This window comes from Psittacula echo (assembly GCF_963264785.1).
Source record: "Psittacula echo genome assembly, chromosome: 6".
In the NCBI taxonomy this organism is placed as follows: domain Eukaryota; kingdom Metazoa; phylum Chordata; class Aves; order Psittaciformes; family Psittacidae; genus Psittacula; species Psittacula echo.
Window position 1 is genome coordinate 14,807,166 of NC_137743.1, and position 14,377 is coordinate 14,821,542.

General features: G+C 46.8%; 1 protein-coding gene across 3 annotated transcripts in view; it reads right to left on the reverse strand.

Moving 5' to 3' along the window:
* SUFU (SUFU negative regulator of hedgehog signaling) overlaps positions 1 to 12,287 on the reverse strand; it is a 95,643-nt gene extending 83,356 nt beyond the window's left edge. For all 3 annotated transcript variants that reach the window (XR_013957198.1, XM_080620931.1, XM_080620930.1), the window contains exons 1-2: positions 11,939 to 12,287; positions 6,468 to 6,602 (exon numbers count right to left, since the gene is read on the reverse strand). Coding sequence is in view for 2 of the 3 variants with exons in the window: in XM_080620931.1 (XP_080477057.1) it covers positions 6,468 to 6,602; positions 11,939 to 12,114 (311 nt within the window). In the remaining variant the exon portion in view is untranslated. The remainder of the gene's footprint in view (positions 1 to 6,467; positions 6,603 to 11,938) is intronic.
* Between the last annotated feature and the right edge of the window lie 2,090 nt (positions 12,288 to 14,377).

Genomic DNA, 14,377 nt, shown 5'->3' on the forward strand with positions numbered 1-14,377 from the left:
AGAAGCACAATTGTATTTCTAAACACCAAAGAACCCACACAGGTAAGATCTGTTTCCCCTGATTTTGGGAAAAGCTCAGTCTAACTCATGTCTTTATAGACACAAAACCCACCCTACCACAACACAAATCCATTAAAAAACAGATCTTATTGCTTCCCCACAGCTAAATTACTCATTTCAACTCTGATGGATTCTCAAATAAGCTATCATTAAAAGGAAATACCTTTTCTGTGACGGAACTCCCTAATTCCATGGCCTCTCCCTTACCACTCTGCCATGAACCTTCCTCTCCCCTCTGCCAACTGGAAAAATAAGCATTAAATCTGGGGTCATTCTTTGACAGACAAACAAAAGACCTAGGAAGAAAAAGGAAGTCCAGAGTATGGTGCTCACCTTGGGCTCCTCTCCTCCAAGTCCCAGCTCTTGTACACTCTTTCCTAAACTGATACTTATCGATGTTCTCTTCCATGTCATTTCCTTAGCTGAGGCAGGTTCTCCATCTCCAGCCACCGCATACAGAAGCTTTTCTTCAGTGCACTGTCTAAAGTTCAGTTCCCACAGGTGAAGCAATAGTAACACAAAGGAGGAAGTTACGGAGACCTGGAAGAATCTCCTTACATTTTACAGTCACAGAAGAGTAACTGTAAATGACAGAATTTCATGGCTGTTCCCCACAACCAACCCAACACAGTCACACTTCACAGAAGTCTGACCCAGGAGCAGAACCACTATTTCCTGATCCTCAGCTTTAGCATATGCCCTCAAAACTCAACCTCACTTCCCTATTCCATGAAGTAGCTACCACTCAGCCAGCCCTGACATGGCAGGTGTCCTTTAACTTCAGAGCTAACAACTTAGTGAAATTAGATTAGGATGAAGAAGGAAGAGTTTACACATCTGTGCCATTTTTTAAGAAAGTCCTCAGGCTCCTCTGTGTGAAAGTATGCTTCTACACCACACTTGAAAGAAACTGGGCACCACGAAAGGTGGAAGAAAAGCTTGGGGCTTAAATAATTTTCCTTGCAGGCTCAACTCGCAGGCTAAATTGATTTGATGTTTCTTCTCTCCAGTGCAGATATGCTGAACTCTACAAAATCTTACCTGAAATACAGATCCACAACCACCACCACCCCTTTCTAATCAAAGGGTTCTTCCCAAGGGCCCCTTATTTTATAGCATTTTTGTGAAAACAAAGAGGGGCAGAATGCGTCTCCACCATTTGAGAAGTGTTCACTGTCACTTTGGAGTTTGGCGTAATATTTCAATGGTGCTTTAGGCATCTGGTTTATAAAGCACTTAGGGACCCATTAAATACCAAATTTAAGGCTAAAGGCTGGCATGCTCAGGGCAGTGAGCTTTTAAATTTATGAAAGGCTACAGAACTAAGAGGCCACTGAAGTGACAGCTGTCAGCACCACACCGTCCTACATTCATGCACACTCAAAGAAGCCAGCACGCACTTAAAAGAGAGCACTCGTTCCAACTTTCAGGCTATTTTCTAAATACCCTTTTCAAACTCTTTTCATACTCGGAAAAAGCCTTCCAGAAAACATCCACCCCTCTGCAAGCCTTGCATTTGTTACCTGATCCAGTTCTGCGCTCCTTTTTCTTCCTCCCAGCTCTAACAAGCATCCTTGCCCTTTTACAAGTTAAGGTCATTCAGAGGATCTATACAAGCAAGCAGAACACAAGCTGGACTGGAGATCTTGAAAAGCTCATGTTTACCCTCACCTTTAATAGGGAAGCACCACCCACAGAGACAACACATTATCCCGGCATGCACCGCTCCCTCCTGATCCCAATGGAAAGTAGCGCAAATCAAAAGAACCACTGCAAGTTGGAACCTGTTGTCTCCGCGGGTGGTACCCTGCATCTGTATTAGAGATGAAGGCAGCTGTAATCTCTTTGGGTTTATGCAAATGAGATGCTGCTCCTCCAGCTCCTGGCTAGCTGCCAGGGTAAAAAAGGAAAAACAAAACCCACCCCTCTTGTCAATATGAAGTTTGTGTAGATCAGGGAACCCAATTATTGGAATTTGCATGAAAAGCTAAACATCAAAACACAGTTGGCACGTTTCTTCTCAGGATGTGGGAAGGCCACAAATACAAATCTTATCTCTCAACCTAGCCATAATTTAAGCTTTGCTTTCTATTGTGGCTGTGAATTACAACCTTGCAATTTGAATATAAATAAGACCATCAAGGTTTTCAGGAACTTTATCACATTGTGGTTCTCATTTCCACACACTTTTAAAACTGTTAACAGAAAGAGTGAGCACTCAAATTACAGGAACAGTTGATTGGAATTCAGCCTTGGCCTTACAGCAAATGATTGAAGTCAGTCTGATGAAAACACATACCACTTCCTTGCTCCTTGGACAGCCCTACAAAGACCTGAGCCAGCAAAATCCAGGGTTGCAGCACACTGTGGCACTGCAATAGCTGAAGCTGGCATCACCACTGATGGAATCAGAGTTCAGCCTACGCTTGCTGATGCTGCATTCCTCAGGCACCCATTCTGCATGTAGACAGAAGTCACCATCATGCCTGGAAACTGCAGGAAGGATCAGGTGCCTGTGCCTTAGTCCTCCCAATGGTGTGGCACTGGAGCATGGATCTGCGATTGCCAGTTGAGGCACCGTGCTCTGTGCAGACACATGGGACATGTTCCTTGCTGCTGACATTGCTGTGGGGCAGTAGCTGCCAACAAGGGCTGAAGAAAGGTGTAGGACCTGTCTCCTCTCCTACATCTGCACCAACCACACCAGCCAGCGTGCTCACATGCTACACATGCACTCACCACTGCAGCGCAGAATCTCTTCAGAAAGCAAGAACAGTGAAAACAAATTGTTCTACTCCAACCGTGCTGAACAGATTCAAGAGTTACACATTGATTTTGATTTTAAAGGAGACAGAAGAAGTTAAAAATGGAGCATAGCTTGCAGAAATGCCTCAGAAGGATTTCTGCTGCCACTGAAGTTGTGCAACATACTCAACTGGAGAGACTTATTTCCATGCAAGCAGCTTGGCATGAAATCCCACTGAAAGGCCTGTGGTTCCCTAACACTGTCATGACGTCATGGATCAGGATGTTTAGCGCCATCAGCCCAGCACAGCTGGTGTCATGGTTGCCATTATACCATGAAACACTGAGTGGTTTTAAATGAAAAAGGTTTCCCCCATTTGAAATTCTTAGATTTCTTCCATCTTATTCTGTGGACTCTTAAAGCCAGAGCAGTTCTGTAAGCAGAGCATGGCTGATATTTAAGCAGAGCAGGAAATAGTGCTGCTTTAACTGAAAATAAATCTGTCAACAAGGAGGCACAGGGAGAGCCCCGCTTCAGACTTTTCAGGTTCTTATTAAAAAATATAAATTAAAGGCAACATTTTCACGTTACTTGCTACATCTGTTTGCTATTCCATTATAAATAAAAATACAGGGGCCTCCAATTCAGTGTTAGTTTGCTCAAAAAAGAATCAAAAAGTACTTTTCATTTAATACTGCATTGTAATTGGTCTAGATCATACTGTTACTGGAAAAGGTCCCCAACAAATTAACCAAAGTCAAGCTGGGAAATTAAAAAGTCCTTTGGCAATGTACTACCTTTACCTTTCTAAAGCAAGGTCACAGAAGCATATCCCTGTTGTAGGAACCTTGCTGACCGTCACAACCAGATCCAGCTCTTTACTCTTTGCAGAGAGAGCTGGGAAACCAAAAAACCACAAATTAACTTCTGTGTTCAGAGGCTAGGGGCAGTTGGGCAGAGTTCAGTGCCACACCAGCTTCAAAAGAAATCTTCCAAAGATTTAAGCAACTCCCCTGTCACCCTGTGCTCCTGCCAACCATCCCACAGCATGCTTTACCTGGGACAGAAGAATCACGAAGTCCTTTAGGCAACAGAGACCGATACCCATTTTCTTAAACAAAGGCTTTATTAAATTCCGTGCTGCAGAACATGAGTCTTTCAACACATAGGAAAACCACTATGTTCCTGCAGTGTGCAGCCAGTGCTGGTCTGGTGATGTGCAGTTCACATGGCAGTGGTGTTTCAAGAGTAGTTAGCAAACAGCAGCTGCTGTTCAGTGCAAGAATTGCTGGTGAGTTCTCAGCTCCTTTGAAAAATCTTCTCTCTGCCTGTCTACAGTGCTCACCTACCAGGTGATAACTTCAGGTTCTGTGTTTAAGGGATGTGTAGGTTTTGACAGCTTTACCACATGCATAATCGTGTATTAAGACTTTTTACCGTAAAGACAGAGTCAGCTTTCTTGACAGCACATGTAATATTAAGTTTTGTAGCTCCAAGACTGAGGCCAAAATAAAGGTGACAGACTGCAGACAGCTGAACACCTCAGGGTGAGTGACATAGGGACACCCCACTGTGGAGCCGGGGACACAGTTCCAGCTACAGAGAGAAGGGAAACATACATAGGTACTCAGGGCATAGAGATCACTTTGATGGATCAAGCAGGCCTGTGCTCAAGAGGTCTGCAGCCAACATCCACAAAGTAGCACAGCAGTGTGGGTTCACTATCTGCTTACAATGTCCAGCCAAGGCACATCAGCTCTCTCTCTAAGCCTCCTCCCAGGCTCATGTACACGCAGGGCATTCAGGGACTGCAGACCTCCCAGAGCATGGTGCAGACTTTGCTCCTGCTTCACTCAGCAGTCCTTGGAAATCACCTGCAGCCTGTGTCTGAGTTGGTGGGGTTAATTCCTGTGCTCTGCAACCAGCAAAAGGCATGCGCATGTTCCACTATCTCAATCCAAATTTCCACACCAAACCATATGCCAATATGAAGAATTAGGAGTTCTCATGACAGGAAGTTATTTAAAGTTGTGACATTCCACCTGAGTGATACTTTCACTCCTCCACCCCCAAGCTTTCACTACAGAAGAATAACAGGTTTTTATTTAGCAGACAGGTTTTGAAAGTGAGAAGCCAAAGCATGTACCAGGGCTAAGGAGGCTGTGTCCTTACATATTTTGCTTCTTCAGTCATAAACACACGTCACCCTTCATGTCTTCAGCTGAAACATTCATATCCAGTCCCTGCTCTCACCAAAAAAAAACATCGGGAAAGAGTCTAAGCAAAGAGAAGAGTCTCATCATGGGAAAAGCTCGGCCTGCCAAGTCACCAAAGAGAAGACAGCACAGAACTTACTCCGTCCAAAGTCACATTAAAACAAGTGGGCAAACACAGGTCACCTAGTATTGGCAACCCCAGATTTTTAGTTGAAAAGTTGAAATACCACAATCTGAGAACAAATGTCCATGGTAGGGTCTTTTGTGGAAGCAAGGGAAGGAATATTTAACTTCATTTCTTTCACTTGCCCTACCTTACCACTGCCCCAGGAACTACTGACTGGGGTTTGTTGTTAGCAGATGTGTTGGTTACATGCTCCAGCTAGATCTCTGTGTCACTAGGGTCCTGTATAAAGTCAGTTTTAAAAGACTTGCTTCTGAAAAACAGTTCTGTAACCACAAACATGAGGAGAAAAAACAAAACAAACTGCCTTGAGAACATGGGGAAGGTTAAAGAAACTCCCTGACTGCTGCTGTTGCAAGAGAAGCACCTAGGTGAAAACCAGTGGTGGCTGAATTTTAACCAAGACAAACAAAAGCAGCAAAGTGTGGGTGAACAAACTAGGACCTTTGCTGCACCATTCATCGAGCACATTTTCTCTGCAGCTATGAAACAGCATAAAGACAGTTTCACTAAGCAGTAACAGCAGAAACCTTCTGCCATTTCTGGCTGGTTTAAAAGGCCATGTTCACAGCCCCAAGATCATGACAGCTTGGCCATTGCTACTCACTTTAACTGCAGTTAAAGAGCAAGGTCAGTAAAAGAAAAACAAGAATAAGGTTAGATCATGCTGCTTGCCTGGTAAGCGCCTGCTAAAGACCATCCACATCAACAAGCTAAGAAAATAATTTAATTACTGGAGAAAAGACAGCCAAACAATCAGAATTTTATGCTTCTGAACACAAATTGGCACTTTACACAGCAGCCACTGGGGTGGTAGTCCAGGGACAGTAACACTGCTGTGCCAGCAAGAGGAAAAATGCCCTTACAGCAGTTTTCCAGAGGAAGGCATTTAACATGCACAGGGAGGGGTCAGGATTTAAGCATATGACCATAGCAGACTACCAGGAGTGAAAAACAGAAGACAGTCAGTTAAAAAAAAAATCCCAACCAGCTAAAGGAAATTTAAAAACAAACACACACACTCAGCTTAACACTGACAAGGAAATACACTGCATTCAAAGCCTGCAGAAGGGAGCACAGTAATTCTTCTGCATCCAAGAGAGGGCATACATCACCCTTTACAAGACCAGGGCAAGGATATTCTCAAGCAGAAACCCAGCTGTTCAAATAATGTGAACAGCAGGACAGGGTTTTATCTATATCCCCCCCAAAATGCAACACAAAAAACGACACACAGTAACAGAACTTAAATGACACTTACTCATGTACTCTGTTGTCTCCATACAAGTCACTTAACCCGAAGCTGACGTAGTGCCAGTGCTCAGGAACATTCAGCGCTGGGTTTCCCAGGTTTCTGTACATGCTAACATAGTCCAGAGGGTCAGGTCCTCCCAGCCTGCATTAAGAGCAGAAAGACTTTTAAGTGAGGCCCTCCGTGACATGGTTTAGTGGTGGCCCTCGCAGTCCTGTGGTAATGGTTGGACTTGATGATTTTAAAGGTCTTTTCCAATCTAGCTGATCCTATGATTCTTTAAGTTAATTCAAGACAAATGGGAAGTCTCCACAGGTGCTACAAAGGGCTGTACAAAGACCCGCTTTAAAGCATAGCTAGTGACAAAAATGAAATTAGTATGTTCAAGTTACCTCTAAAACAACAAAATTGAGGAGAAAAGTTGGGTTAAGTTCAGAAAGCTTCAAGCACAGGAAGGCAAAGCGCATGTGTGCAACATACTACAATGTTTTTAATGTTAAAGCATAAAAACCTCTGGAAAATCATATTAAAGCTTCTGCAAAACACAAAGAAAATTGGAAAATTATACTAGTAAAAGAGCAATAGCTGTATCTGCATTGCAAGCTCCTAATTCAGTCCAGAGACACATACCTCAAATAAAAAAACCCAACAGTGATGTTATTCTTCAAAGCAGAATTTGAAATATCTAGGTTTTGAGAAGAGTAATCCATACTTCTGAACACAGACATGACAGTGAAAAGTGGAGGAGAAAAACACTGATTCAGAAAAATTAGTACCAGAACTTGTAAAACACACTAGCTGCATTAATCAAGAACAAGTAAAAAGCATCACTGCACCCTCTGCTTCAACATTACAATAGGTTCCTTAGAAAAACATTACTTAAAAGTCAACATAACACAGCTAGACTGAGTTAAGCAGCAATCACCTGCAGCCACCCTTCCCATGACAAGGAAACAAGGCTGGTGTGCTAGCAGAGAGCACAACATGCTCCTCTTCACATCTACCAATGCAATGGTGTGTCAACTCCCCACCAAAGGATGGGACATGCTTGACTGTTTTGCTCACTGTTCGCCCTGTCAATCATAGAACACCTACTACAAGCCCTTGCTCAATGGTCCAGCAAGAGGCCAGCCAGCACCAGCTTAAGCTGACGTTGTAGAGCACCTGCAAGAAGATGCTTTCCAGGGCGAGCTCTGGGGAAAGTTAACGCACAAGGAAACACGCTGAGTTTATCGCCTGCTGGGAAGATGGTGCCAGGAAGGGCCATGAGAACAACCTTCCTGTTGCTTCCAGAAAGTGCCTACATACTCTACATGGATTTCTTGTGACAGTGGTAAACTATTAGATATTCTCTGCCCACCTTCTGCTGCCCAACTTTATCAATCCTGTACAAAGTAATGCATCAGCTTGTATCAAAAGGTTTGTGGGTTTTTTCCATAACTGTGCTGTGCTGCCTCCCTCCTACTGCTGCAGGGAAAAAAGAAAAGCAGAGCAGCATTTTCTAACATGAGTGACTTCCTCCAGGACAGCTTCTGTGAAGTCACATAAGGTCACCAGGGTGGCTTCAGGCCAGCTCCAGCTTCCCAGTGGGTCAGTCAAGGATGCAGCCCAGAGTCAGTGAGCATCCCATCCCCAGTAACGGCACAGAGGTCCATTGGCAAGGGTTAAGTCAGACTGTGCAACCTTCTCACATGACAAGTAGTATCTTTATGGTGTAAAAGGCAAACCAGTGAGCAAGCATAGGGAATTAGACTCTGGGATGCAGCAGAGTTCGATCCTCAATGGCAGCCTGGGAAAACCTGTTCTGAAAGTCTAGCAACAGCTTTAAACACTAAGGAAAAAAGCATGTCCTCCTCTGGCATCACGTCACACTGGAGGCTGAGATCTCTGCCACAGATACCCATTCAGGTGGCTACATTCAGAACGTGGCACCAACACCCTGGCCAGCATTCAGGCTCCCCATGGGAGTAACTCCCTGATCCATGATAGAAGCAGCCAAGGGGAATTCCAGCCAATACCCCAGCAACTCCAGCCAGGATAGTCACTTACCCCCAAGGAGTGGCAGTGAAAAGTAGCAGCCACACACAATTCTTATCTGACTGGGAAGACTCAAGAACAAGGAAGGTTAGTACACTGACTAGCACATCAATGTGAAGGATTAGCAAGTGGTCAGAGCAGATGGGTAGGATTTGCAATGAAAACACCTCCATGTGCTGAGCAACAAGCATCTCCTACGCACATTAAACCTGCTTCCAAACTGGGTTTAATAATATCTTAGATATCAAACAATTCACACTGGAACACTGCTGACGCAGGTGCTTGGATACTGACAACACACAAGACAAACCCTTATACTGCCCTTTTTCAGGAGAGGGACTGGTATCTTTACCCTGTCCCAGTGGCAGGTTAGTTAGCTAAGCTAACTAGTAGAGCAGCGCTAATGCCTCTGCGGTACATCCTCCCACCCACAGCCACTGTTGTAGGGTTCGACCTTGTATCACAATCTACATATCAGTACATGCGCTCACACAAAGAGCTGGAAGCGTTGGAGGATTTTATTAGGAAGAACCCAACTTCAAAGCCAGAGGTACAGTACAAATTTGTTACACTTCTATTCACGGAGCTCATTCAGGAGCAAGAAGAGCAGCCTCAGGGGAAACTGGTATTTGCATCTGCACCAAGAGTCTTCTTTTGACTCTTGTGAAGAGCACTCCGAAGTTTTGGTGGAAGGAGAAACCCGAAGTGAGCAAAGAGGAAACAGCTCCACAATGGGCAAAAAAATGGAAAATTCCCAATCCATTCACCCTGGAAAGTCCTTGGTGGATTGTTTGTAGTTGCTTCCCAGCAGTTGACAACAGGACTGCTTTTCAAAGCTACCTTTTGACAACCCTTCAGAAGTAGTCTGTGACCCCCAAGTGGCTGCAGACCACAGGTCAATGCACTGGCTTTTGAGTACATGGCCTAAATACAGGACAGCTGATGAAAAAACAACAGTCCAGCCCAAATTCTGCCTATCTGAAAACCTATCACAAAGCAAAGTACAGATTTGGGGTTTTTCACCAGCAATGCTACACATCAAAGTATTTCACTTAGAGATACTCAACCATGTTTTAAAAATAAAAGTAGGTATTGGATATCAACAGAGAGGAACTCCTCCTCTGTGCACGACCTTTAGAAATGCAGCCAGGAACTCTTCCAAGAAGTTCTGATTGCAATCACAAACTCTCTCCCAAGATATGCAAATAGCATTTAGAAAAAGAGTAGTTCCATGAAATAACCAACACAGCTAAACCCCTTCATTTAACAGGTATGTGCTTCTGCAGATCCTCCACTGTTACGAAGTGAGGATTTGCTCTGCTGTGCAAGCTGAAGAATAGAACTTCAGCTCCCTGAACAAAAAGAACTGCTGTTAACTATAGCGAAACTGATACGTATAATTAAAAGCTGATTAGTGTTACAATATTTCTTCTAAGGCAGAGAATTTTGCTCAGCAATTTCCTCTTCTAACCTAAACCAACTAATAGCCAGCAGCCCAGGCAGAGGAAAACAGGCTCACAGAGAGCAAGCGGTGGCAGAAGCCTTTTCACCACACTTAACAAAACCAAGCTCCAAGTTTTCACCTAACAAAGGGGGAGAGAGTACCTGCAGTGTCCATGTAATGCTCCACCTCTCACAAGAATTTCCTGCACAGTACAGCAGGAAGAAGCTCACCTCTGACTTCTACAAGTGAAGCTCTCAGCTCTAGCTGCCAGCTGAGCTGCCAGTCGGAAGAACTGCTAAGTGGAAAATGCCAGGATAAACAGCCTCCACACTGCTTCTTCCTTGCAGCTGCCCATCACTGCCAACAGCAGTTTTGTTAGTGTTTGAGATCTAAGTGCAATGAAGCCCTAATCAACCTCTTAAGCAAACAAGCAGCAAGGTTTCTTCCCAAACCAAGGTCTCTGGCATTCTTTGTTAAAGACCTAAATCTCCTTCCATGCCACACAAACCTCACATCAATCTAGTCAGTATTATTCCAAGCAGTTGACAGAAAAGAAGAGGTGACTTCCCAATCTAGAAATGGAAACTCATCAAGCTTGAATATCTAGGATTAGAAACAGGTGCAAAACCAGAGCAATAGGATCCCCACCACCAAAGTACTGCAGTACTGACCCACAGAGCCATATTTTGAGGTCTCAGATTTACAACATCTTATCTCATCCCACTGTTAAAGTCCAAAAAAAACGTAAGTAGTAAGGGCTAACAGACATATTTCTTGCCAGAATCACATAAAACACACTTCTTTGGAAGACAACAGCACTAGCTTGACTTATTCTATTGTTTGATGTTATTCTGCTGTTGCTCAGATAGAGACATACAGGTTGAAGTGAACTGTAAATAAAGAAGCGAGCATTTACTAAACTTTTTCAAACTGCTGGAGTAGGGACTGGCCAATGTCAGGCACAGCAAACACTCACGGGTGATCTGATCATGTTCCTCAGGCCCAGAAGAGGCAGCTGGGCAGCACGGCAATGGCAGAAAGCAAAAGAAACTCCTCTTTGCACAGGACTAGACGCCAGACACTTATCTCGATAGCTAAACATCCAAGTACTTCATGCCACTCTCCCACATAAACAACTGCTGTTACTGGTGTCAGACACTGTGTCAGCAGAGATGGTGAGCAGCAGATTCACAGTCTGCGATAACACATGGCTGCGCAAGGGCAAGAGAAGCTGGCTCTGCCCCATGGGTTTTATGGGTACATGCACAGCACGCATCTGGCTTTGAGACTGGAACACATGTTCACTTCTGGTCAGCACTGGCCATACTCGAACTCCAAGCACGGGGCCAGAAGACAGAACTCATATCTCCTGTCCGGCGGATAAACTCCAGCCCCATGCTCTCTGTGGGAACCCTTCCACTAGAGTAACACACACTCCCTTTTCCCATGACCTGCCCCAGCCAAGGCCCTCATCAGCCATCTCTCAGCAAAACTACAAATCATCCCAAAAAGCCCAACGCATCCTGCTGTCTTCAGTGCACCCTTCCCTAGACCCTTCCTCCTACTGCCAATGCATCCTCCCCAGGATGCCCCCTCAAATACACCTCCCAGGCAGCCAACTGTATCCCCAGTGCCTCCTCTCCCAGATCCATTGCACAGCTCCAAACCTCCTGCATCACACCCAGTACTCATCACATAACCTCTAGTCTCTCTCCCCTTGCTGCAACCCTCCCCAGGCCCTCCGCCTCACCCCCCTCCACCGCATGCAGCGTCCCTAGCCCCACGGTTCCCCCCATACCTCTGCCGATCTCCTTCTCCTCCTTCGCTCCCCCAAACCCTCTCCAACCCCACACAAGGACTCAGCCTCACTGCTTCCCACAAGAACCCCGGGCCCACCGCTCCCCAGAGACCCATACAAGGCCTCAAGCCCCCCTGTTTCCCCCCACAGCCCCAGACAAGGCCCCTGGCCCCCTCCAGGCCGCAGCTCCGGCCGCCTCACCAGTACTTGAGGATGGCGGTGACCTGGAGCGGGTTGGGCTGGTCGGGGTAAAGGCGGCGGCACTCGCCGTAGATACCGTGCAGCCCCGGCGGGAACAGCGACGGGAAGGAACCGGACCCCGAGCCTGAACCCGGGCCGCCCGCGGGGGGACCCCCGCCAGGCCGCACGCCCTCCATGTCCCGGGGACGGCGCAGCGGCGGCAGCGGCTGGTCACGGCCTGCTCGGCTCTGCTCGGTTCAACTCGGCTCTGCTCAGCTCAGCTCAAACCCGCTCCGCTCCCAGCTCGACTCACACCCGGCCCGGCCCAAGCGGAGCTGCACGGCGCGACGCTGCGGGAGGAGGGGGCGGGACCCCCTGCCCGGGCGACGGTGAGTGACTGGGCGGCTCCACCAATGGCGGAGCTCGGCGCGGAGGTCGGCCGCGCCTCTTCCCCCTCCCTCCACGCCACGCCGCCAGCGCGCCCTCTAGCGGCGGCCGTGTACACCGCGTGGAGCGGAGCGAGGGGTCCCGGCCCTGTCTCGGCCCGGGTTTCATCAGGGCAGTCCCTCGGCTGCAGCCACCGGGTCCTCGGCGTGCAGCCTGCGCCAGTATTACCTGACAAAGTGAGGGTGTGAATTGCAGCGGTTCAGGAGCTGCTTCTGCTGGACTCCATCTCTCTCTGCAGCATGGCCCGGGACAGAGCTGGCATGAAGCTTGGCACTGCTCTCTGTGGGGTATGGGACCAGGGCTGAGCTCCAAGACGTGGCCAGCTAATAGTCTTATTTACTGCTCCTCTTACAGCTTTTGTTACGGCTACCGTTACACCTCCAGTCCTCACAGTGCCTTTTTCTCTCCGTGTACCCTTCTGCATCTGCAGGTACCTCGGAGGCAGCTGTCAAGGGCTGTCTGATCAAGGATCTTGTCTGGTGTACTAGCACTGAAGATCTGGCGCATGCCTGAGTTGCAGCTACGTCTGTGGTCCTGCAAAGCCTTGTATGTATGTGTGAGCCAACATGTGCTCAGTAGTCCACATCTTTGCTAGAGCAGCACCCTGCTTTTTAATCAGCATAGAGAAAAATGAGCCACGGAGTGCTGAGATGATAGGAAGAGTGCTCCTGCTTTGTTGCATTTCTCATTTAAATAGCTGAGAGTTTATTCTAATATTCACAATGTACCTTTTAGGGGATCGCATACAGTCAAGAAGGTGGCAAGCAGACAAATGACTGCCTGCTAAGAAAGGAGGTAAGCAGCTGATATCCTTGTGAATCACTGCTTCCCACAGTGAACAGTATTTCACTTATCCCATTACTGTGATACTACTTTTTGTGACATCTGCCTGAGAAGTCAATTACGGTCAACTGAGAAAGTAAGTAAAACAGAATTATGTGTGAAATGCTGTGTGGGCTTAATAAGTACATAATGAATTTCTCCTGGCATTTACTGAGGTGATACAATGCTAGTCTTGAACTAATTTAAACCCCTCCATCCTGGCTATCTATAAAAAGCCTTTTACACTATGTGGGAATCACAAAGACAAATACCTGAGATGAGATTGTCTGCTTGGGCTAAAGCAGAAACTATAGAAGAAAAGCCTCGGTGTCCATAGGAAAGATACAGGAAGAGAGAGATGGGTTCTGGATCGGCTTCCACATGCACTTACAGTGCTGACATTCACTTCAACTGGCTTCAAGACCCAGTGTCTTGTTCAGAGTTTTGAGTGAATATGTCATTTGAGTGCCTTTGTCAGTCACTGATTATTCAAAGTGCTTTTAGAACATAGGTTTGGGTTGGAAGGGACATTAAAGCTCATGGAGTTCCAACCCCCTGCCACAGGCAGGGACATCTTCCACTAGACTAGGTTGCTCCAAGCCCCGTCCAACCTGGCCTTGAACACTGCCAGGGATGGGGCAGCCACAGCTTCTCTGGGCAAGTCACCCAGACAGCTTCCCGTTGCTGCTTTTACGTATAGCAAATGGAAACCAACAGGTAACGCGTTATTTGGTACCACAATGCCTCTTGTGTGTGGTGGTGTGCTGTTGCTTCGTTTCTGGTTGCCATGCCTCAGAAAGGACAGAGAAACCAGGAGATGCTCGGGGGGAACAGATGTGTCATGACTAGCAGTTTGTAGAGATAACCCCATGAAATGATGGGACAGCAAAGTGCTCCCATTAGCAATAGGATCCCTCTACGGAAGGTGATGGGATCGGTTTCTCTCAATTCCCATTACAAAAACTAGGGGAAATCCCAATCCATTAAGCTGTAAATCATGCATCTGGAACGCAGCAGGATTTGGTAGAGGTGCACGGCTCCCCCTGCACACAGCGCTCGGGCCTCACGCCGAAAACCCCATTCCTCTCCCCGTCGTCCCGCACTACACCTCCCGGCATTCCCGCTCCTTCCCGTCGGGCGCCGCGCGGGTCCCGGACTACACTTCCCAGCGGCACCGCCGCAGCAGGAATA